Below are 26,162 nucleotides of genomic sequence, written 5' to 3'. Positions count from 1 at the left end.
ATTATAAATATATTCATTTTTTGACAGCACTGTTCACTCATTGGACAATGAATCTTGAAAAAGGATAACTTTACTATTGGGAAAATAACTGAAACTGTTGTACATTTACAGTATGTTTTAAATATAAATTTAGGATTGAATTTACTCTATATTCATGTGGACCATCAGAACCATAAAGAAAAACTTTCAACAAAAGGCTCAGTTAACACAAATCCATGTTTATTAGTTTATTTGGCATCTTAAAGACATTTGAACTGCATTCATCAATATATTTGCATAAAACTCCGCAGCTCTGCTTCATAAAAATCAAATCTAACATAAAACATTCAATTAGCTGCAAATAAAGTGTTACACTACAGCTCACAAACCTGCATTTTAGTGCATTTTACATGACCAGAACTGAAGTGAATATTACTATATTCAAATCTTTTTTAAAAGGAACTAAACAAAAACGGGGAAAACTAGAAACTACCACTAGAAGGCAGCAGAGTCCCATATGTTCCCTTTGTCCTGCAGAGGATTTATTTGCTCTGTGGTGGTGCGATGAAAAGATTTTAAATTTGGTTCTTGATACCAAACCAAAAAAGAAAGAAGAACATCCTTTTGTTCATTTTACTCTGAGCAGAAATATAATCTCCCCGTCGACCCCACAGAGTGGAAACGTTAAAGAGGCTCCATACTCTCACTGAGCAACGTGGCCATCCTGTATGGATTCAAGCACTGAGGGACAAATGCCATTACTGTTAAACTGGTTTAAACTCTGAAGCAGCAAGTTGTAAAAGTGAGGGCATGTGAGTTAAAGATGGAGGTTTTTTTTTATGCCAGTTTACACAAAGTCTCTGGACCTCTTAATGGCACAGCAGAGCATCATGCTGAAGATCATCCCAAAGATCTGCGGACAGATGAAGAGGCAGGAACAGCAAGTTAATTAGGCATCAAGTTGTCTGATGTGGACACAACATTTATAACAGAATTTATATGAAGGAGTGCGTAGTGGTGGTATTAAAATATATTTACAAGAGTTTTTCCAAATATCATGCTACCATTCTGTACATTTTGCATTTAATCTCAATAAGTCAATTTAGGTCATGGTCAAAATATTCAAACTGCACAGTTAATACTTACTTTATTCATCAAATGCAGTAAGTTATGTATCAAAATAGTTGAATTGCTATTCTTTACCAAATAGCCAAAAAAAGAAAGAAGCCAGGTGTCCGATTCTCAAACAAATATGTATTCTCTAAGACCAAACTTAATATCTTTGCATGTAAACAACGGAAGAGTCTTTTAAAAAAGGGCTACTTTTTACTTTTAGACACTAAAGCACATTTCAGGGTCCATACTTTTTCCACATTTACACGTTTTTTCCCTGCACGTGAATTTGTGGTCATGTTGAACACCATCAAAAGCCCATAAATCAAAATGTTGTGGTGAGGGGCTGGAAATCAAAGTCATTAATGCAATATCTCAGCCTCCAGGTGCTCCAGGGCAGTTTCAGGCCCAGGAATGTGCATAACAAAAGATAACATGCCACCACCACTTATAATGAAACATTAGCCTATCACCTAACCTGAAGCACTGGAAACGGCAAACTAAAAAAAAAAAAAAGAAAAAAAAAGGGGCATGTCCGTGTTTACCGTTACATTTTATCATCTTAAAACCATTAATATTTCTCCTTTAAAGTTCCTGTGTATGCAGATTTCAAACTCGCAATTTCTTCTGGTCGCAGACTCACCATGATGACTCCGATGCCGATGCCAACTCCGCCGATAATGTGCAGCCTGTTGTTGAACATCTTGTCGATGACAGACGGACAGCTCTGTCGGATATCAAAAACAGTCAGTTAAACTTTTTATGTGCTCTCATTACCTTATTCTTATTGTGCTTTTAACATGTTCGTATTGTGTTAAGGCATCGTGGAAAAATGTATTTACTTATTCTTTTAAACTTCAACCGGGAAATAAAAACAGAATGGTCAATGACAGCATTTACATCTGCTTCTAATATGTTTAAAATTTGCCTAAATTCATTTAGTGAAACCAGCTCCTTAAGGTTCAGGTAGTTTTGTAATTTAATCCAAGTAGAGCGAGCAGCATACATACTACGGAAGAGTATTAGGGCCAGGCATAAGACAAAATATTTATATTTTGCCTGTCGAGAATAAAGTCGACATGTCGAAAATAAAGTAATTAGATGATGGACCAGAGGAGTTGACTTTTTTCTCCAAAATTCGACTTTATTCTCAACATGTCGACTTTAATCTCGACAGGCAAAATATTATTATTTTTTCTTATGCCTGGCCCTAATACTCTTTCGTATAATACAGACACTGGTACAAATGGTGGAGTTCACTGGTACAAAAGGCAATAAGTTTCAGTTCTTTTTTGAAGATGAAAAGAAAGTTTGCTCTCAACTGGCTTCCCTGCATAAATACATGTAATAAATTAACTCCGTTCTTCACTTTAAGCTGCTCAGGTTTTTGGATTTACTTTGTCATTTTGTTTTACGCTGAAATTTTAAGTTCAGGATTATTGGCGTCATAAAACTCAGATACTGAGGCATTTTTCTTAATGCACAGCACTTCAAAGTAATACATGTAGCAGGTCCTCTTAGTGAAAGATTCTCACACCATTACAGTTTTTTTAAAATGGATACATATTTCAAATCAATGTTATTCACATAGCGCCAAATTCCAAAAGAGAAAAGTCATCTCAAAGCACTTCAAACGTACAATCCAATTCAAGCCAATTAGAATCCAATCAACTGTAATACTATCATAATCCAAACAAATCTTATTCACTAAATTCCAGATTAGTCCAATTGATACATACAAAGCCAATACAAGATAAAGATAATAATATAAGAAAAAGTAGCCTAGCCAACATATGGAAAGTTGTTGGATTTAAAATTCTTTAAACTTTCCACCACAGTGTTTTGTGTCTCTGATCCGCATTACCGTGGTGATGAGGACCTCCAGCCCCTCCTTTTTAGGGCAGATCTCATCGGCAGCGTCTATCACTGTTCCCGTAGGACCGCAGCAGTCCAACTGCAGAGAAGAAAGACCAACTCAAAGTGTGCTGCTGAGTTTTTTTGTTTCTTTATGGCCCGCTGACAGGTTCATAAAGAAAGAAAAAAATGATAAAACTGGTTCTCACTCCAAAGTGGATGACACGGAGGGTCTCCTTCAGTGCTTCCTGTTTGGTGTCCTTCCAGTTGGCGTAAGTCTGTTTGTAAAACTCTGTAACATCCTCCACCACCTGCAGGCATGAGGAAACCATTAACCAACTGCTGATATATCACCTCAAATTAAATGGATTAACAATCGTGTATGTTATACCGTGTCCTTGTTGGAGAGTCCCCAGATACCAGCGGCCACTTCCACAGCGAAGATGAGGAGCAGGAAGAGGAAGAACTAAACCAGAAAACAATTGAGGGTCACTCTTCAGCTGCATGTCACGTTTGTGTCAGTATGCATTCAGCTTTCTACTTATACCACCAAAAAGCCCCAGAAAAAAAAAAAAAACATTCCGTTAAATATTAATGTCCGATTTCTCTCCTGTTGGAGGTTTGAGTAGTGAGGCCAACATTCTCTCTAACACAGGAAAGCTGCTGCTGTTCAGTTTTTGCCCTAGTTTGCGGCAACATCCGAACAAAGCATGACTCACCAGTCCCAGCATGCACGGCGACTCTTTGATGGCTCCACAGCATCCCAAGAATCCCACAACCATCATGAGGGCCCCCGCTGCGATCAAGATGTACACACCTACAACACAAAACACACACAATTAACTCATGAGCAATTTTGAAGATAAATTAACTGCTGTTCTGCTTCTAAAAATGATCATCTTTTGACAAAATTATGGAAAATTTAACATTTGAGTTGTAACAAAAGTTGCCACATTGTGCACCTTTCAGAGAATTTCAAGACCAAGTGGTGGAGAGGAGCAGATTCAAATCAATTTGTGCATGTAAGTGTTTTGTTTATCATCTACACACAGTCTACACACCAATTTTCATTCAAAGACAGACAGTGTTGCACTCAACCTTTTTAATGGCTACCACAACAGCCAACCAGAACTCACAGCTGAGGTTTTCTGATCTCAATTAGCAAGAAATGAGAGACCGTTTCAGCAGTCCCACCACAATTTATGGAGAAACTGCGCAATTTAGTTAGGAGCACCTGCAGACTTCAATCATGTGGCAGCTGTGCAGGCACAGGTTTGGAGTTTTACCCATAAACATCTGACTGAGGAAAATACTGAACATGATGATCGTCTGGATTTTGGTTTGGAGCCGACAGAAAAGCAACCACTCGAGCTGAGCAGAGAAAACCATAGAGTGTGGTGACATGACAAAACTCAAAGACAAAATTAAGCTTTTGAAGGCAGCATCATGGTATTCTTCTATATTTAATTGTGCAACGATTTAAGCTGAGCTGTAGAATGTACAAATATTTATTTACAGAGGCATAAATCTGAAGAGCAGTGCTTGGGATGCAGTCTGAGTGAAGCTTGGAAACTCCTCTAATAAACAGCAGACAACAAGAGAAATGAGTAAAGTAAAATCAGAGTAAAGCAAACTCAGAGATTTGCATGGAAACGTGTTACATGCATCGACAATAGTTACTGAAAACATTAAAAGGGTGAGAATTCTGAACTGAATTGTAGAGTTGGGCTGTTAAACAGCTTTTTGGGATTTTCTTTAAGGCGTTTTAGGGCAGGACTGAAATCAGGGATGTATGATGCAGTGGATCCCATTTCAGGTGAACAAAAGCCGACCCCACCCGTATGCTAAATTTGCTGAACTTGGGCTAGTTACTTAAATTGCAGAGGGAAAAATTTGAAAACAAAATTGTTAATTTTGTAAAGAATGAAGGTGAAGTGCAAAGCCACCACAGATCTGGCAACATATCAGCTCAGAGAACCACATCTCTGCTTTGGATTGAAACACCAAGTTCACCCACAAATATTGTGGTTGCTACAGGACTATGTGCACGTACTGTAGATTAATTTTGTGGAAAAACCAGCAACGCATTTAGGTTTAATGGCCTCACACCTAATCTGAAGTTTGATGTCCAACTACGGTTATAAAATGCTTGTTGGATTGATATTGTGGGGAGCCATTGTGATCGAGAGTTGAGGATCACCTCCAACACCTGCCACATTTTTCACCTGGTTGACTCCACTCTGTCCCATAAGTTTGGTTCATTTGAGCTGACCTGAGATCAATGATGTCAGGGTCTTCAATGGACATGCCCCTAGTCTTCTCATTTTCTGATGATTTTGAAACTTAATTTCATAGACAGTGAAAATGTTCCTCTATACGACACCTTCAGATTTAAAATCTTTTTGTTTTGCTTTGACCATAATGAGTTGTTTTTTTTTTTTTTTTTAACCTTGATTGGGTCTTCAAATTAATGATTAAACCCAGAAGGATACTAAATTGCTGCAGCATAATTATTAAAGCTAAGCTACAAAACAAAAAGTCAACTGATAAACATTTAGAAAGTTCAAGTGTGGCAGAAAGAGGTGTGGATAGAACTCTTCAGAGATCACCATGAAAGGACTGGGGTGTTTTTGTGGCTTGGCAACAACTTAGATTATCTCACATATTGTTGGCAGGTAACCCAGGTGAACTCTCTCGGAAGACAACATGGGCAGAACCTCAAAGCCAATGGTTAATCATCTTGGGTGCAGAGATGCTCCTTCTTAGTGACACATCCAGGATTACACCATCTGTTGTTAACAAGCACCGCAACCCCTTCTCCTTTACAGTTGCCTCTGTGTGCAGTCTCTGCCAGCTTTTATAGTCTTAAAGTTCAGTAACAGGTGTTAAAATTGCTTCGGATGCCATGTTTTGTTGAAAGAAATATCGCCTTACTAATACTTCTGTTGCATCCTTGTTAGGGTTTTAAACTCATCCGTTGTACCACCAAGTGATCTCACACTTCACATTATGAAAAAAGGGCAGAAATTATTTAAACATCATCCCTTCTCTCCATTTTGTTCCTAGACATCTCCTCTTTAACACCTCTGGATTTGTGGTCCAATTCCAGGCATTGCTTGAGCTTTGGAAATCTCAACCAACCACTCCCACGTGGAAACAACTTTCCTGTTGGCATGGTTATGCATCATAACATGGTAAGAAGTACCACAGCTAGAAGTAGAAATCATTCCAGCAGCACAACATCCAAATCAGCTTCTTTTTTTTATTTTAAATAAAAAATTAAAAAAAAATAAAATAATCTGCAAAAAAAGCTCATGAGAAAAACTAAAGAAGATACAAAGAGAGTACGTACAGAGCTGCTGACTATAGAACTTCTGCTAATGTCTCCAAGTTTATCCTACTCCGGTCCACAGTTTATTACAATCAGGGCAGATTGTTTGATTTTAACAATTTGTCATGTTTGGATTGGAAAAAAATTGCTAAAAATCTGATTTTGGAAATTATATGATCCAGGTGTGGTTTGGCTTTTACTCTTATGCATGCAACATCACCTGCCACATAATGTTTATCCGATATATGTCTAGAGGCAAATGTTGATCTTGTTTCATGAACTTGACTGAGTTTAGGAGACTTGTGTGGGCTCCCTGCTCAGCTGATCTGAAGCCTGATGCGCCAGCATGAATAAGAGGGAGCAGAATCTCAGAGGGTTTCCAATGTTGGCGAACAGAGTGTATGAAGACGAGCGCTGCTCAGTAAATAATTTTTGTCTCGTTCGTCTGCCTCACAGAATGTAAATTTACACCAGTCATTTGTTTATCTTGTCACAGCTGCTTTACCAACAGAGTCCTGATGACGTCCGAGTTTTTGATGTGAGGAATCATTTAACAAAACAAATGTGATCATCCTGTGGTGAGTGTGAACAAACAAGTGGTGATGGATTGATGTTTTTGTCCCGCGATTTGGTTTTCATCTGGGTGAGTCATAATCAAAGGATAAAGAAATTAATGTGAAACAATAACCACAGCACTGATGTCACCAGCACATCAGCCACACAAACATTCTTCCTCCAAGCGCCTCTTTCCTCCAGAGCTGTTATTAAGATGTTTGTCATTTTAAGCCGTCCTCTGTCGCCTCACTGCCCACTTCACTCATCAGTTTGATGGAGGCGAAACACAAAGAGCAATGGGAGGGAACGAATCTGTCTTTTTGTGATGATTTCTCCGAGAACTCACAAGTCGGCGAACAAAGACGCGTCTGTGCAGCGGTGAAGAATGATGGCTGTGTGTGGTGGGTTCTGTGAACTGGTGCTGGCCTCAGCTGCCCCATGTACGCCCAGCTTCTCCGATTAGTTCGCTCATGTTGCAGCTCCGTCCATCAGGTCACAGCCAACAAATGCACAGAAACAACAAGTCGGACGTTTAACTCCACCTGTGCTGCAGTTAGAAGTTTTAATCGAGACGTGAAGGGACAACGAGGATGGCAAAAATAAGGCAGTGACGGCTGCAGATGAGGAAGTATTAGCTCCAGAAAAAAAAAAAAAAAAAAAAAGCTTTGTTTGTCACTTTGACTTCACAACAACACAGACCAGATGAAAACTAAACTAAATGCAAATACTGATGTTTAACCTCGAAAGGACTTTACTGCTGCCCAAGGTTAAACCAGCTACTGTTCTAAAATTCCTCCACATTTTTAAAAAGGTAAATATCACAGAAGCTGCAGACTGTACTTCTACCATTTAAATGCAACATTTGTAGGAAATGTAAAGAGGAGCCAGGTGTGTACGACATAGTCAAAAATGTGTTCATGATATGCACGCAATACGAAACTGTGGTGAAATGCAACTTCCTCCATTTTTTTCCCCACAGCCTTTAAATAGTGCGTTCATGCTGCTGCAGAAATGTTATCAAGTTCATCTTTAGTTGAGAAGTTAGTTTGTCTTGACAAAAGCAAACAAAAAACCCAACGTCTTGTAGTTTGATCACCAACCAGTCATTGAACCTTTAAGCAGCAATGTGTCACTCCTAAGTTTCTTACTACCAACTTAAAAATGAGAAACAAAAATAAAAATCATTGGAAAAAAAGATTTTATATATATAAATAAATATAAACTGTGGGTATGTTTCTGTGAAGATAAATATCAACACTTATGCATCATAGTGTTGTTGGCTGGACTGGAAGTAGGATTTTTTCTATTCATACACGTGTGCATGTCAGCAAAACTAGCCAATTTAAAAAAAAAAAAAAAACATGTCTGACATAATGCAGCTGAAAATAAAATAATTTTTGGCAAGTATCCTGTCGCATCATTTTTCATAGGACTGGGGCTTGCAGGACAGCACAGGTGTCTTTGATTTAAGTGTTTTGTGTCCCGAGTGCAACTGTAGAGGCCTTACCTGTGAAGAAGACCGTGGGAGAGTCCTCTCCTTCAAACAGTCCTTTGGTCCTGGAGTCAAAACGCAGCCAGAGTCCCACAGCCAGCACTGCAGTACCTGCCAGCTGCAACATGACAAAACACAGCTTTACCGTCACTGCATGAGGTTTTACGTGTACACGCTTTAATTCTTGCATACGTTAAAAATATCCGGTGGCAAACCTGTGGCTGAGCCGTTTAACATATGGGACAGTTTTAGTTACACATTTAGTTAGACACCACTGTGGTGTAGTCAGAATTTTAGCTAGAAATCCCCTGAACTGCTGGAACAGTCGTGGTTTGTTTTGTGATATATCAGAAACCTTAAGTAGAGTTCTTCACTGCTGTCAGCTCAGTGGGCAGACATCAAGTTCACAAGGGAGGATGTGTAAAACAACTTGCCCCCCCCCCCCCCGAGGTATAACTGATGCCTCAACACAGAGACCAGCATCTGTCCAACTCTAAAACATTGAGATGAGAATGTCCCGATAAAAAAGGCTGAGGGGACACATTTCAAACTTGTGGATACAAGAACTGGGCTTTTCTAAAGTCAGCCAAGAAATCTAGAAAGAAAAAGAGCATCCAGGAGAGAGGAAAAAATAAACAAAAAAAACACTACACCCTCTGATAGAAACCGGTTCTCCTGAAGAACAAAACTCCCAAACAAGCTGAGAGACGTCGTAGTCCATTTATCAGACCTTTAAATCAGGAAAACTCAAATGCTTTACATGCCATAAACACGAGAGCCAGCTCCTCTGGTCAGGACCAAGTTGTCTGCCTACATCTCAAAGAGAAGGGACACTCCTAAGGACTGTACTGTCCACCTTCTGGACAGGGAAGGCACATGTTTGAGAAAAGACTTAAAAAAAAAAAAAGCCATTTATTTTAAAACAGGAAAAATACAAAAAGCTTCAGGTAACACTTTCGAACAGCGACTCTCCTCCCCTGGCGGTTTCACAACAATTCATGCTTTGGATCATCCGACTAAAATATGTCTGCAACCAACCCACACAAAGGTCAGGTGGGTCAGCTACTCACATGTGACCTCAACAACTCAGATGTCCCAGCTACATCATAAAATCCCGAAATACCCGACCCGCTGATTAGAACTGAGGAAGCCTCTCAGATGTTAAAGATCTTCAAGAACCAAAAAGAGATGTTGGGATGCATCTAACTCAGACTTTTAGGATTTCAATGACACCAACATATACTTATACAGCTAATTTCATTCTACATTCCAAACAACTCGTATACACTTAAAAAAAAAAAAAGTTGTCAGTTTTCTGTCAGGCATTAGACTCAGACTGAGCACTCTCACACATGAGATAGAAATGCTGCTCACAGCAACAGCATTACAGACATGTGAACTGATGCCGCCACCACAGAGAATGCCGGTACAGTGGGCGACTGTTGAACAGCAGTTCAGCTTAACTCGTTTGTTTCAACACAAATGGTTTCTTGTTTAGTTCATGGGGTCTTTTTAGACAGACTTGTGAATTCTATGTAGTCAGAAAAATCTAAGCTCAAAGTTTTTTTTTTTTTTTTTTAAACCATGCTTGCAGCTCTGTGACAAATACAGATGATAGAATACTGTGCAAGAGTCTTGAGCCACCCCTCATTTTAGAACACATTTCCAAGAAACTAATGTAAATACATTATATAAAAAGGCAGAAACAGAGTTTGTGCAATTCTAACGTGCCTGAAAGTGAATATCTACTCTGAGCTCCTTTATTCTCCAACATAGCCTGAACCCTCTCAGACAAGCTTTCTGTCCTTTCTTTAAATAGTCTTCAGGAATAGTTCTCCAGGCTTCTTGAGGGACATCCCAAAGCTCTTCTTTGGATGTCGGCTGCCTTTTGCTCCGTTCTCTGTCAACATGATCCCACACTGCTTCAGTAATGTTGAGCTCCGGGCTCTGGGGAGGATTCATCCCTCCATCAGACCTGTTGCCACTGATTTTCAGTCCACTTCTTGTGTCCTTTGGCACAGCTCAGCCTTTTCTCCCCGTTTCCCTTCCTTAAGAACGGCTTCTTGACAGCCACCCTTCCATGGAGCCCATTTCGATGAGGCTTGGGCCAACAGCAGATGGATCAGCTGAAGGTCTAGATGCATCTCTCAGCTCCTGTGTCAGGTCTTTGCTGGATTTTTTTCCTTTCTTAAGGACATCACTTTCAGATCCTGTTCATCTGCTGTAGATAGTTCTTTAGGCCTGACACTTCTTTGTCCTCCACTTGTCCAGTTTCCTCAAATGTTTTAAGGACACACTGCACACCATGCTGAGATATGCCAACTTTTCAGCTAACAGCTCTTTGGGAATCACCTTGTTGCCTGTCAAACTGTTATTGTTCATAGACGCAACTAAAGAAATGGGAACAAAATTAGTTCCTAAAGATACTAAATTGGTTCTTTTCTAAATTGTTATGTGTAGACACAACACTGGCTCATCACTTGAGTTAGGATTCTTTTTCTGCTTGAGTGCTGCTGTAATGATTCATAGATCAGTGTTAAGTGGCTTAAACAAAAAAAATAGTGAGTTACAAGGACTGGGCTGAAATTTGTAAAAAAGCAGCCAATGTCCAATGAAATTTTGTAAGACCTGAAGAACTATTGCTCAAGGCCACCCTAAAGTATTTACAAGGAAGTCTGGCTGCTTGGAAGGGAAATAAAGAAATGAGGGGGGGGCTCAAGACTTTTGCACAGTACTGTAACAAGACCAGATAGAATGTCAAGAATGTCTGAACTAAGTTTTACAGCAGTTCCTCCGACAGCTGCTGAAGAGTTCAAGTCTGGACTAAAACAAGGGAACAATCAGCTGACATTGCATTCAGACAATAACATTCTAAGAGTATTACATTTGAGGACACTCCATTCTGGGTTTCCTCAAACAGAATACACAAAGCTACAGCTGGAAGAAGTTTAACTTTCTGAAACACACCCAAAAAAAACATGGTCAACAATTCAGTCCCTCAACAGTGATGATATATAAAAGCATGTAGGGTAACACACCCATGTGGTTAATGAATGAACAGCTCATAATGCGCAATGAGTGAAGCCTTTGATATCAAGTAATTTGTAGAAAAACAGTGTTACTGCGAGTCCTCCATAGTAACAAACCACTGAATGACTCAATCTCCACAGCAACCACAAAAACACTTTACATCAGCACACCTTGTTGCCAACTAAATAATTTCCATGTCCTACACAGGATGATCCCGACGTCTGTGTTGAGCAACAGAGAGTGACTGTGACACACAACCCTGTGCACCCCAACAAGTCTCCTCCCGCTGCCGCCTTCCTGCAAGGGAATTCCTTCCTGGTCTACCCACTCCAGACAAAGCTTTAGTGGATTAGTGGCAGGGGCATTGAACCTTTTGTTCTTTTATAGATGAATAATGAACATCGTGAAATGAGCCAATTAACTACATTTTAAAAAAAGGTTACAAAACAAATGTGTTTCTCTCCTCACCTGAGCCCTAGATTGTAGTAATTATAAGCCTAATCCTGGAGGATGTATGGATAATTCACAAGTTTTAAATGTTAACTGTTCATTGATCTGTTTAAATTTAGACCAATTTGCTGCAAACACTCTGTTCTGGGGTGTTTGCCAGCAGCAGCAGAAAGGTCCTGGAACAGACCCACGTGGACGAAATAGAGATACGCAAAACTGTGTGGTAGACCACATTGTGACTCAATGACATAGTCATGCAAACTCATGCCTCATGTACACAGGTGTGATTTTCTCTATTTTTCCCCCTCCATTTAATGCATTTAATGAAATTGTTCAATTTTGAGTATTACGTCACATTTAACTGGCAAAAAAAAGTCCACATTTGGAGTTGGAGTTGGGAGGGGGTGGAGGGGTGGAGACACACACCCAACTGTTAAGTGGTAGAATTAAGGCTACGGCTACACGAAAACGAAACGAGTTTTTTTTTGAAAACGGGTACGAAAATTCTTGCGACCACACGGAAACGCGCTGCTGTCCAGACGAGAACGGATGAAACGATGCAATACACACGCCGCTGTGTCACGCCACGCTGTGAGACAATAGAGAAGTGTTAAAATTGGCTCACAGCGTCAACGTGTGACTGACGCAAAAACGTTTTAGCTGTAACAATGGAAACGAAACGAGGCCGTTTTCAAACTTTCCCACTCTGGAACCCGTTTTCAAAAACTATCGTTTTGGGGTAGTGGGAACGCCGGCTCCGTGTGGCCGCAACAGCGAAACGATAAGAAAAAGTATCGTTTACAGTGAAAAACGTTTCCGTGTAGCCGCAGCCTAAGTTAAAGTTCCACTCCGAACACTGGTGCCTTCAAGTAGAATGCTGCTGCTCGAGTCCTGACTAGAACCAGGAAATACGACCATATTAGTCCAGTGCTCAGGTCTCTGCACTGGCTTCCTGTCGCTCAGGGAATAGACTTTAAAACAGCTCTGCTCATGTACAAGTCTCTTCATGGTCAAGCACCAAAGTACATCTCTGACATGTTAGAGCCATATGAACCAACTCAGACTGAGAACCTCAGGGAGGGGTCTCCTGCTGGTGTCCAGAGTCAGGACTAAACAAGGTGAGGCTGCGTTTCAGTTTTATGCTCCTAAAATCTGGAACAGTCTTCCAGAAGATGTGAGACAGGCCTCAACTCTGACAATGTTTAAATCCAGGCTGAAAACAGTTCTATTTAGCTGTGCAAATGACACCTGAAAGTATTTTATCTGCACTCTTCACTTTTAAATTAATTAATTAATGATTATTTTTTATATTTTTATTTTTCCCCCTCTTCTTTGATTGCTTTTAACTGCGTTTTAATTTTTATCTTTTAAATGCCTTGCCTTTATGTAAAGCACATTGAGTTGCCTGTGGTATGAAATGCGCTATATAAATAAAGATGCCTTGCCTTGCCTAGAAATGTTCCTGCATTCAGTCAGGGCTTTCTAGTACTTTCATTCACCTATTTGGTGAAGGTATTATGGTCTGAAAAACATTGCTTGAATAAGGACTTATCCTATGGTAACGTATTCCATCAAAAGTCCTTTTTCTGGATTACTGGCTGCTGAATCCTGCCCTCTCAGATACAAAAAAAAACAAAAAAAAAAAGGTACAGATTTAATCTTCATCAGCACAAATACACCGATTTCCTTAGCAAAACTAGTTTATGACACTGGCGTAGTCCTGGGTGTCCTCAAAGGTCACTCAGCACCCTTGAGGACTCATTTCAAAAGCAGGTGTGAACATGTATTTAGATCAGTTTTAACTGGATCACCCAGGACCTGCTTTGGCACCAAATGTGAATGGGACTAGTGTAGACTCAACTCAGATGCAGGAGGAATTTCAAGATCTACAAAATGTAAATATGGGTTTATCGGATTAGATCTAACATGAAGAGGCTCCTCCTTTATGTGGATACTCTACATTTGCAGCTCATGGAAAGTTACTGGAACAAGAGGAGTTTTAGGAATCCTGAGAAGTGTTAAACTCACTTAAAAAGGCATAAGGAAGAGCGTGCAGTTTTCTATGCAGATGTCAACTGCCCCAGGCAACAGTGTGATGCAAAACCCCCAAATTAAGTCACATGACACAAAGAGTGATCTGCCAAACATGCCAGTAAACACTGATTGAAGATGCTTCAGAAAATTAGATTAGCAGGCCACCCGCATTTTCATTGCAAACCGTTTTGGTGAGCTGGTGGTACACAGAGACCATCATGAAGTAAGCAGCTGTTTTCTTTTCTGCTGCTCATCATCAGCTGACTGATGACGAGAATAAACCGACTGTGCAGTTTCACTGCTATCAATTTAAAAGTATTTCTCAGTCAGTTCAGTGCCAGACTGATGCAACCATTCAGGGATCAGGACCAGCTCACTGCTGCACCACCAGTGGTGTCTGGATCACGTCTGTGATCAATCTGATCTTAATCTTTAGGCCCAATTCCAAAATAAAAAAAAAATTCAGTATCATTTACAATGGTGACAGAGCAGGGTAAAAAGTGTCCCATTTGCAAAAGTATATTAAATTTAAGCTTAACATACACCTCCTTAACATATCATCTTTGTGGTTGACCCCTCTCTAGCATTTCTACCACCTTTGAATGATGACATGACAGGGTCCTCAAACCCCCCCCCCCCCTCCTCCTTAAATTGGAGGCAGTAAAGTAAACCGCACCACAAAAATCACAGGCACCAGATTATATTTCTCTGATCAATCCTGGATGACTAAAATCATGATATTAAGTTACATGATGATCATCTAAAATAATCAGTGCTTCTTTACAAGACACCTTTTTTAAAAATAAAAATATTGACCTGACTTTAACCCCGCATTTCTACTCCACATGATCCACAATGGCATGTTTCGCATAGTTACGCTCCAAGTGCGTCATGGGAAAGTTAAGTGAGCAAGCTGGTTCTTGCTCAACATTCTTTTGCAATGGAAATGACTCCCCACCACACCCACAATGTGTCAGCACCATGATGCGGCGCCGCAGACTCAACTGTGAGAAGGCACACCATCTTCAAACTTTCTCAAACGTGGTATTTAAAGTGAACTCAGGACCGCATTGCCCCAGTGTGAAGTAACAGCGGTCGTTATGACAAGCATGTTTGGTATTTTCCCTTCAAGTAATGGACAGGTTTGTTCAGTTTAGTTTAGTTTAGTTTATGGCAACTGAGACAACTGAACGCTATCAGTTTCAAGAGTAATTTTGACAGGGAAATGCAGCAAGAAAAACCCATTTTTTTCTCCACACCTGTCCTTTAAAACAACTTTTAAAAGTTATCCTTAAACCTCCAAAGAAAAGTTGTGAAATGAGCACAGTTGGAAGCAATTAATCCTCTGAAGGACGAAAATTTAGAGGACATTCATCAAAGAGTCTGCGCAGAAGTAGCACAACAACACTGTTAACATGGCATTAAATTAACATTAGCATCCAAAGCATCATAACTATACACCACAACACAGTAAACAGGAAATGGAGATTCCAGTGTAAACATCAAACAAAGATTTCCTCTGATTTTCCCTCTTCGTGGCCACCCACAAACTGTAAGCCCTCACTTCTGTTTTGCAGCATGTACATTTGAACAGCTCAACCGCTCAAGGCCCTCAGCAACAGAAGCAGGGCTGAAACAACAAAGACGTGAATCATTTCTAAAGTTTGGCAGCAATTCCGGAATAATTTACAGGTTTTTTCCTTTGTAATGTTGTGAATAAGTCTGAGACTGCAACCGGAAGTGGCCGTTTCCTCCACACCAACGTCATGGAAAAGATAACACCTTTAAATTTTGCAGAAAAAGGCTGCGTGGCTCATAAGATTAAATTATCTGCTTTAACGATCACATAAACAAGTTTCATTAACCCTAAAAAGCTCATAAGATTGTCAAGTAGTTCAAAATTAGCATGAGTGGCAAAATTTAATTGAGGTTCATAATTTTCAGACTGCACTCCTTAGTGATAATGTTTGGATGTCAAGAGCTACACAGCTATGAATACGCTTCAAAAACTCCACTACACAAATAAGTGTCCATCAACTGATCAAAATAATCAAAACGGCATTCTCTTCTTTGTCCATAAAGGAAAAACCCTCATTTCACCCCCTCTTCCCATAAAAAAAAAATAAAATAAATGGCTTTTCCGAAGAGTTCATTTTCATCATTTTACCTTCAGTTCTGTGGGATAAGTTTGAATCATGTGTACTTAAAGAATGTTTTAGATTTAGATTTTGTAATTCTCAAAATGTGGCATTTACAAGCCACCCCACTTTGAAATAATCAGATCTACTACGTTCAGTTTTCAAAAGTCAGAAAATATTTAAGACATGATTTCAGTGTGACCGGAGCTAAAAACACCACAAGTCTGTACGGCTTCCATAAGCTGGAGAAATGTTCCCTATTTCAAGCAAACCCCCTCAAAATAACATTAAAATTCATTTCAGCCACAACACAAAAACAAACCAGAAAACTACACTAACCGGATTGTTTGGTCAAATGAAATTGGAAAAACAAACTTGAAAACAAGCATGTAAACTGAGTGGTTTTACAATATTTATTCATCCTAAAAGGAGATGATGCGAGTGGAATTTCCATTTTAGCAGCATCATAAAACCTGAAAACACTGAGAATGAACACTTAAAATTACAACAGAACGTGGTGTTGATTGTGGGAAATGTAGTTTTTAGCTCAACAGGACACTAAAGGCTGATTAACTCATCTAATCTGATGTTTACGTTTTTGGATGAGCACTCTAGTTCTTCGTGTTATGTTGTCTCATGGATCAACGCAGCGTCATCACATTCCGACTCTGCAGACTGCTCAAAACAGTGATTAAACACAGTGCAGCTGTGTGTCCAACACTGGGTGTAAACAGGTAATTACAGCAATAACACAGCAGGTAGAGAACAAATCTGTCTGAAATACACTCGGTTAAATACACCCAGTCTCGTCACACAAACACCTTATATGGAGTGAGCAGCCTTGAACTTTATTCGTTTTAAAACTCAGACTTCAGCCCTATTCAGATGAGACTTCAGCAGTCAGAGATTTAATTCCAACTGAAGTGCACGAGGGTCATTATTTACTCCATCTCCAGTTTAGGACAAAACTGACAGACGATAAGTTCAGCAGAGACGGACGGTAAAGTGCAGGAATGAGATCGGAGGTCATGACCTGCAGCAAAAGGTCCGAACAGCTGCTCAGGGCACCACATCACCCCAACCTCACCGTGGATCTCAGAATGAGTTTTCCCTCTGCTGCTGGGAGTTCAATACTTTTACCAATCTGACAAACATGTGACACATTAAAAAAAACTGGGCTGAAACTAAATGTACTACTATGATGTTGGCTACATAAGGTACAGTCATTACCCCAGCTTCATTTACACCAAAAAGGAACTGAATTAGCATGATAAATCTCTGAGGCATCTCCAGGCTCTAAGTGTTGGTTTGTAACGCTCAACATTCATGTCACGAATGAGGGTGAAATGACCAGGAAGCAAAGGAAGTTTTCCCTTCATCAACTATTACCTTTATTATAGATTAGTAATTTAAATAATTATAAAACATCAGAGGGGTGGGGATTAACGCCATCTCTTCATTTTTCTTTGTCTAAGCTACAATCCACATCTCAGTCCTCTCTGATCTAGAGCAAGAAAATATCACTTTTAAGACAAGCTTGTCCTAAAAAAAAAAAAAATAAATTAAATTAAAAATGTTTCATTAATGCTTGATAATTGACTCTGAACAGACACTCAAAGATGGGATCAACTTTTGACTCTTTAAATCAAACATATTTGTTTTAAGGAGTAGAAACATATTGCGAGCTGAATTTAACCCTCCAATTAGGATGTTTTTCATCAATCCTGCTTTTCTCATTACTCAACCAAAAAAAAAAAGCACCAACATGAAAATCAACTCTCGCTCTAAAATTAACATGATGCATTTTTTGTTTTGTGTCCTGAAAGATAAGTGAAATAGTCAAAAGTGTTCGAGCTGAGATCTAAAGCAGATTTAGAGAGTGCCAAACAAAAGATGATTAAAATGTTGAAGGTTAGTTCAAAGTTTTGACTTCAGTTGAACAACAAGGACTCAGCAGGTATTATCTCACGCCAAACTCTTGGTTTACACCTAACATTAACACCTGAAGCTACTCTGCTGATTTGCAACTGAAAGAGAAAACACACACAAAAAGCCAGCAATTTAACTGTAAATACAGCTAAAAGCAGCTTTAAGGTTAACTAGTTCCAGATTTCTTTCCTTCAGCGGTCACACACACATACGTACACACACCGCTGAACAACAATCAAAGGCAGGTCAAACATAACAGAAGAATTCAAACCAAACCACTTCAATAGTAGCTCTGTGTCAGAAATCTCACATACCAACCACAAATGGCATTTTTCAGATTACTACATACCCAGAAGAGGAAGTTGAAGACAAAAACCAAGTATTTGACACACTGCAATCCCTTCATGGCTCTCAGCTTAAGATTTAGGCCTTTGTCAGAGGAAAATATGAGCGTTCTACTTTGACTTGGTGAGAAGAACAAAAGAAGAGTGAGGCAGCAGGATTTTTTTTGTGCAAGTGAACCACACCCATGTGTGGATCACCTGGGCATTGGTAGGAAATGGAGGAGGAGGAGAGATGAGCTGGAGGGGGTGGGAATGAGGGGTGGGAATGCTGTGGGTGTTTGCTTGCGTTGCTTTTCAGACAGACCACAGAAGCCCTGCTGATTTACTACCTGGACTACAGGTGAAAGCAATTAACAGGCTCCAAGTGTGAGGGCCAGAACCACATGAACACAGAGACAATTGATTTAATGAGCAAACCACTGCGGCAGGAAAGAACGCTTTGATAAAAACTAAAGGAATTAATCAAACTTTGCAACATCTACATGTTAGTAGCAAAAATGTATTTCTACACCTATAATTATTAATTTCCACCACAGACTGGAGATGATGTTGTTGTAAATGATAAAGTCATTCACGCTTTATTGTTTAACTGATAACGTAAATGAGAGCAACACTTTTTATCATAAGTTTGTCATTTATACTAAAACATGAAGTAATTGTAAAAATTGGCTTTGGTCTTAGACATTATAAATGAAATAGTCTCAGTACTTTTCCATGATGACCTAAAGTGATCCAGGAGGGACACGAGACAGACTGACCCAGACAAAACAGGGAACCCTGAGAACCAGGTGCGGAAAGCACACACACATTATTTGGGTTACTCAGAGACATTATTTGGCTTATGACGAAGAACCTACTCATATCCAATCATATTTGATCAATAATGGATCCAACGTGTGAAACAATGAGACATATAAATACAAAATGTTACCGGAAATGGGGACTCTGTCTGACGGATTCCTGCGAGAGTTCTGTCATACCGAGACCAGCGCTGAAATACTTCACTTGTTGCCATCAATAAAGAACAGAAAGAAATGGCCAATTAATTCTCAGGTCTTGGTTCACCCATCATTTGAGAACAAAAGCAAATAGTTGCTGTGATTGAATGAAACGTGCAAACATAAATGTAAATACTTTATATGAGGCAGAAACAGAGTTTGTGCAATTCTAACGAGCTTGAAAGTGAATATTTGGACTGAGCTCCTTTATTCTCCAACACAGCCTGAACCCTCTCAGACGAGCTTTCTGTCATGTCTTTAAGGAGTCTTCAGGAATAGTTCTCCAGGCTTCTTGAAGGACATCCCAAAGCTCTTCTTTGGATGTCGGCTGCCTTTTGTTCCGTTCTCTGTCAAGATGATCCCACACTGCACCCATTGCACAAATGGGTACCTATCATACCGGGGTATGACATGCTTTGTGCCTATGATTCGATTTGTTCAACGCCATATATCCAAGGATAATTGCCCTTGCTCAAAAAAGGAGCATAACCCAACTATAGCTATAATCGAATTAATGTCATCATGTAGACCCACTGAGTGACTTGAAGGCTCTTCTGAATAAAAAGAAGAGAGCTTTCAGATCTGGTGACAAGGATGAGTTGAAAAGGATGCAGCGTGAACTGAGGGCGGCACTGATAAGGTGTGAGGACTGATACAGGAAACAGCTGGAGAGCAAACTCCAGCAGAAAAACACCAAGGATGTGTGGAAGGGTATGAAGCAGATAACCGGCTTCAACATCAAAGACCACCAGCAGGGGGGCAGCCAGGACAGAGCAAATGAGCTGAATGGATTTTTCAACAGATTCAGATCAGGACCCCTGCTGGGCCATCCCACACAGGAACTGCCTTCACATCTTCTTTGCCACTGCTCTCCCCACAACCACCCCTGCTGAGTACCCTGGACTACAACCCCCAACTCCAACAACCTCTTCAGGATCAGCCATGCCGCCCAACGTGACTGTGACATCTGGCCAGGTGAGGAGACAGCTGAAGAGCCTCCAACATGCCAAAGCAGCAGGACCTGATGGCATCAGCCCGAGGGTCCTTAACTCCTGTGCAGCCCAGCTGTCTGATATCCTGCAACAGATTTTCAATCTGAGTCTGTTGCAGGAGAGGACACCGGTGCTATGGAAAACATCCTGCATAGTACCGGTACAAAAGAAAACCAACCCATCTGTTCTTAACGACTTCTGACCAGTCGCGATCACGTCACACGTGATGAAAGTCCTGGAGAGACTGGTTCTGTCCCACCTCAGACCGCTGGTGAAACCTGCATGGACATTCTTCAGTTTGCCTACCAGCCTCGTGTGGGTGTGGATGATGCTGTCATCTACCTGCTGCAGTGGGGGACATTCAGTGGGGTTACATGGCACTGAAAGGATCGGATAATTGGCTAAATTACAATAAGAATGAGTTGAGCAAGGGTAATTATCCTTGGATATATGGCGGTGAATGAATTGAATCAGAGGCACAAAGCGTGTCATACCCTGATAGGAAGATCAAGATGAAGCTACGTCCATCTGCATTTCGTTTGTGATGAGCTGCTTATTGCACAAACGCGATGCACAACGGCGCATTATCCATGGCGTTGTTTGTTTCTTTCCGACGGCGACTACAACAGTAATATCGTCTCTTCCGACTTCTGGTTCACGACCCCGGGAAAAAATATCGAGCAGGCGTAGAAAGCAAAGTCTAATTCACCGCGTGCTTCACCGTCTGCAAACACGTTTAATTTGACTTTCAACCGAGTTATCTTGGGGTCTTAATCCAATCACGAGTAATCCGATCCGATCCAATTTCTTGTCAGATTAAGGTTTCTACATGAACTTAATAACTCTGTCTTATTGTAATTTAGCCAATAATCCGATCCTTTCAGTGCCATGTAACCCCACTCACTGTGAGGATCATGTTTTTTTATTTCTCCAGTGCCTTCAACACCATTCAACCAAATATTTTCTGTGAGAAGCTGCTGTGGATCGATGAGCTGACATCTACCGTCTCCTGGGTTGCTGATTATCTGTCAGAAATGCCACAGTTTGTTCGTCTTGGGAACCGTCTTTCTGATGTGGTCTTCAGTAAGACAGGAGCTCCACAGGGGACTGTTCTGTCTCCATTCCTGTTCACCCTGTACACCTCTGATTTCCAGGACCACTCTGAATCGTGCCACCGATTACAAGAAAGTCTGGCTGCTTGGAAGGAAAAAGAGCTATTGAAGAACAAAAAAACCCATAAAATTAAATTCTGATTTCTGATAAATTATTTTCTTAATAAAAAACGTAATCATTTTGCCAGTGACAGAAGTAAATATGCTTATCATCACGATTCTTAGAAATCCTGATGTGGTTAGCAGGGACACGCTGGGATTTGTGAAGTATTGGGGCTCTGTGGCTCAGGTTTTCAGTGTGAATGCGTGTGTATTCGTTACAAATTGTGACATGATTTGACAGACTGTAATTAAATCAAGGTGCCACTTCCCTCAGGTCTGGACATCAATCAGTCATTCTCAGTTACACATGTGCAAAATACAACCTGAGGGCCAGGAAAAAAAAAAGTTGCATTTTTTTAAACCAAATTAAGAACTTTTTTGTCATTAATGTCAATCACAGGCAGTATGTTTGATAGCCAACATAAAATCTCGTATGTCTCTATGTGGCCCTGCGATGGACTGGCGGCCTGTCCAGGGTGTACCCCGCCTCTCGCCCATTGACTGCTGGGATAGGCTCCAGCCCACCCGCGACCCGATCGACGGATTCAGCGGTATAGATAATGGATGGATGGATGGATGAAATTGAATGATATCTTATGATAGCACACAGGCTGCACGCACCTTTTTCAAATGTCCAGTTTTCCATAACTTTCTATCACAGAGTTGCATAAATCTCAGCCCACACTTCTTCACAACCTCAAAAACCTCTTGAAGAGTGAACATTTAGCAAAAAACACAAATGACTTCTTCACATGTCTGACGTCTATTTTGTTAGCTTCTGTTCTCGCTACTTCAGTCATTTCTACATATAACTCTATTATTAACTCAATACTTAATACTATAAGAGGCAAGACAAAAAAGAAAGGGGACTGCAGGGCAATGACTTATTATTAGTTAATGTTATAGCTAGGAACTGGTCTGATTAGTAAATCACGTAAATATGGTCTGATTTTGCGTTCAAACCATGTCCTTATAAAGTTAGCTTGCTTAATACTTAAAGCAACATTAGAGAAGTTTGTGAACCTTAAAACTATGTGTTTCTGACTCATCCTGAAGTACGTTAACTTTGGTTGTGCACATTGGCTCGGGCCGTTAAAACTGCCCTGGAGCATGCAAGGGTTTCCAGTCCTGCACCACATCCTTTTACAGTCACTTGACATTTTTGATGGTGTCTTTGTGGCACCTTCGTCATGACAACAAATTCCTGTGTATGGCTCACATGGGGATGCGTTTTTATGACAGTGGTGTTAAATTCCAGAACCGACCTTTCCATCCACCTGTCACTCGGCCTAATTTCTTCCAGAACTAAGTGACCGAGATCAATGATCTGCAGGGTAGCTACATCAACAGAGAAAAGGGATTGTGTGAGGCGTGCTGATGTATAGATGTGTTTTTGTGTGGTTTACAATGTAACTGCTGTGAATCAAAAAGGAATAAAGGTTTAATTTCTCTGATTTACTGATTTGTTCTTTAACTTCAACATATCTGCTGGTAGTCACAGAAAGGAGGCCAGATTTAGGTGTTGTATTTGGAAGCATTCACAGGAAATTCTGAATACTTCCTTTTTTTATCATAACACTTTTCCCAGGCTTAAAGGCACACAAATCATTTAAGTCTGGAAAGTGATCAAATAGAACACACGGCACAACACATATTACAATGTGTCAAACACATAGGATGGACAAAAACCTTACTGCTTCCATAGGAATTAAGAGGTAAGTGGCAGCCAGGTGCGGCTAATTAAATGCCTCTAAAGCTCTATAAAAACAGAAGTTCGGGCAGTATGTACTACAGAGAGGTTATAAGGCGCTATGAAAGCCATTTACTACAAAATACGACAAAGAAAAGTATCAAATCTCTTTGGAGAAGCTTTAACCAAAACTGTAAATCAGTAGACTGATCAACTTCCAATTTAAACTCTACTTTCAATGTGTAACAATGATTTTTGTCCCTTCATACAGAAATCCACAGCTGTATTTCAGTGATACTGACCTGTCCGCGTCCCATCTGATGTTTTTAAGTTAAATTAATTAGCTATATCATCTGAAAAATAGGGAAAAGCTTTTCCAGAAGAAGCAATGACTCCAAGTCTAAAGGTTTCAAGGAATTTAAGTCATTTGGTAGGAAAAAAACAGCAAATTAACATATTTTTAGAGGCATTACTTAGTAGATATAAGCTGTTTGATCCAATCAAACTGTTTATGAGAGACCAACTAGCTGTTGGTTCGGATGCTTTTTTCTGTATTTGTACCGTCACCTCTTGCTGTCTCACCCTGCTACAACGCAGGCAAAAACATGATACATACAGATTAAAAACAACATTCTGTTTTTTAGACTGAGAAATGAGGTTTCACAGGTGTGTTCATACACAACTCTGGGACTGGGACTCTGAAGTACCTGGAGCTGCTCTCTGTTCCCAGCAGAGCCAGTGAAACCAACAACACCAGCTTTGTTTCCTCCGCTGCGAGAGCCTGCCTCATCCCTTGCTGCCTGCCTTTCATTCCTCTTTGTTTGAAAACGTCATCAGTGACAAATGACAAATGTCATTTCATGAGTATGCTCGAGTTATGATGGCATGATTAATCTATAATCTGTCATGTCTGTCAGAAAATGTTTGAATTGGCTCCAAATTTCTCTGCTGAGAAATGTGCTGAATGAGGAAGCGTCCTTCAGACTGATTTAACTCTTTAATGTCCTGCTCTACCATTGGGTAAATCCCATTTTTCAGTGACTACAGTTTATCTCAAAGAAAAAATGTGAAAGTAAACCATCTATAACATTTAGTTTAGCTTTGTAATGTTTAAAGAAATTACTTACTATTAACATTTTTGAAGTAATGATACTTTTGGCATTTCAACCCAACCATTTGAATAAAAAAAAAAAAACATGAATTCTTTTCATTTATTTCAAGGAAATTAAAAAATGTAAAGAAACATTTTGCATGTTCTCTCCGGGTACTCCGGCTTCCTCCCACTGTCCAAAAACATGCATGTTAGCTTAATTGGTGTCTCTAACAAATTGTCCCTAAGGGTGAGTGTGAATGTGAGTGTGTGTGGTTGTTCTTCTCGTTTGTCTCTGTGTGGCCCTGTGATGGACTGGCAGCCTGTCCAGGGTGTACCCTGCCTTTCGCCTGATGACTGCTGGGATAGGCTCCAGCCCTCCCGTGACCCGTTGAAAATAATTCAAAAACTTAAGCGAGTATAGAAAATGGATGGCTGGATGGACATTAATAGGTTCATCACACAACTTTTCTGTGGAAGTGAAAAAGAAAGAGCACCTACTGCTCAACCTGGCCGACCTTTAATGACAGGATGGACTCTTTATCGCCCCCTTTTGGAACTTCTCCAAACTTGTCTTGCTCAAACTTCACGCCATACTTCCCAGTATACGCATAAATAAATACAAAAAGAAAAACTTTCACTTGTACTAAACAGTGCAGATTCCATCACAATGAAGATATGGGTTTTTATTTTATTCTTATCCTATCAGGGCAAAAATAACAAATTTTCTACAGAGAACCTGAAGGTGATGTCAGTTAGTTGCCACACAAAAACAGCAGCATAAGAGGAGAATATTCCTAATAAGATAGTTCTCCTGTCCAAAACACTGTCCGCCATGCCTAATTCAATGTATATCATTCAAGGAAATCTGCATTAATCAAAAACTTGATGATCAATTTGTAGTTTTAGAAACTTTTTTAAAACATTAATAAAATAACTGCCTTTGAAAATGTCGATATTTAGTTTATTTCATGGATACTATTTTTTTTAATAACAAATCATGATTACAATCATCTGTTGACATTACCTTTTCGACATAATATATCTATTTCTAATGCCATTTTTAGCCCTAAATTGCCCCCATCCCAACTTTTTCTGCAAATCTTACTGGCCTGAAGTGCAAAAATAGATATATATCAATTCATGAGATGAAGTTGAAGAGACAAAATGAGAAATAGTTTGGGCATTTACAGTCTGTCATAACATAAAAGTTCAAGTAAATATAAAATACAATGTGGGTATTTTCTTTTCTCGAAAAGCATTTTCTAAACTGACCCACCTTTTTCAGATTTGACTGTGACATTCATAAAAGAGCACACTATAATCATCATTTCTCACATTTTCAGGTAAAAGCATGGTGTGGTGTTTAAGGCAACTGAAGATGCTCAGTTGTTTCTGTAGCTTATTAGAAACTGATAAAGACGAGATTAGAAAAGAGTGAGCATAACCTGGAAAAGGGTTTACCTGAGGCAGAATCCAGATGTTGAACAGACGACTTTCGTTCCTCTAAAACATTACCTAAACTGAACGAATGCTCAGCTTCATGTGCGTTATTAAGTCCTAAAGTTTAACCAACTGCAGTCAGATATTACAGTACAGTAATCATCATTTTAACGACACACATTGGCGATTTTTGACCAAGATGAACCTTTTTATTTGGTGGTTCGTCAACTTTGTTAGAGGTTTATTTTTGATAGAATACGGAAGCTCAAATGAACGCCCATATATTTGGATTTCTTTACACTTACCCAGAAAATGAAGTTGAAGATGAAGAGGGCGTACTTAACACACAACTCCCAGCTGGTTAGCGCCGTCATCCCTGCTGTGTCTGTTCAGGTTCTTTAAAAAGGTCAAATATCTGCCAACTTTGCGGCTGCTGCTTCTGTCGGCTGTCCTCAGGTCCGTTATTAGGTCGCCTCTGTCTGGGCT

The 26,162-nt window shown here is 39.9% G+C and overlaps 1 protein-coding gene across 2 annotated transcripts; it reads right to left on the bottom strand.

Annotated features, from left to right (window-relative positions):
- Positions 1-198: 198 nt before the first annotated feature.
- LOC142385587 (CD9 antigen-like) lies at positions 199-26,162 on the bottom strand. 2 transcript variants are annotated; one of them, XM_075472243.1, is made up of 8 exons: positions 25,982-26,162; positions 8,340-8,442; positions 3,666-3,763; positions 3,338-3,412; positions 3,156-3,257; positions 2,957-3,046; positions 1,736-1,819; positions 199-892 (listed from the first exon to the last, which is right to left on the bottom strand). In XM_075472243.1, exons 1-8 carry the CDS (start codon positions 26,048-26,050, stop codon positions 827-829), a joined length of 687 nt encoding a protein of 228 aa, XP_075328358.1. In that variant the 5' UTR covers positions 26,051-26,162; the 3' UTR covers positions 199-826. The 2 variants fall into 2 exon arrangements, with proteins under 2 accessions (XP_075328358.1, XP_075328359.1); XM_075472244.1 differs by lacking the exon at positions 25,982-26,162 and adding an exon at positions 18,255-18,399.

Source organism: Odontesthes bonariensis, chromosome 8 (assembly GCF_027942865.1).
Source record: "Odontesthes bonariensis isolate fOdoBon6 chromosome 8, fOdoBon6.hap1, whole genome shotgun sequence".
Classification (NCBI taxonomy): domain Eukaryota; kingdom Metazoa; phylum Chordata; class Actinopteri; order Atheriniformes; family Atherinopsidae; genus Odontesthes; species Odontesthes bonariensis.
Note: the sequence above shows the minus strand (reverse complement) of the source record. Positions and strands in the feature narration are given on the sequence as shown.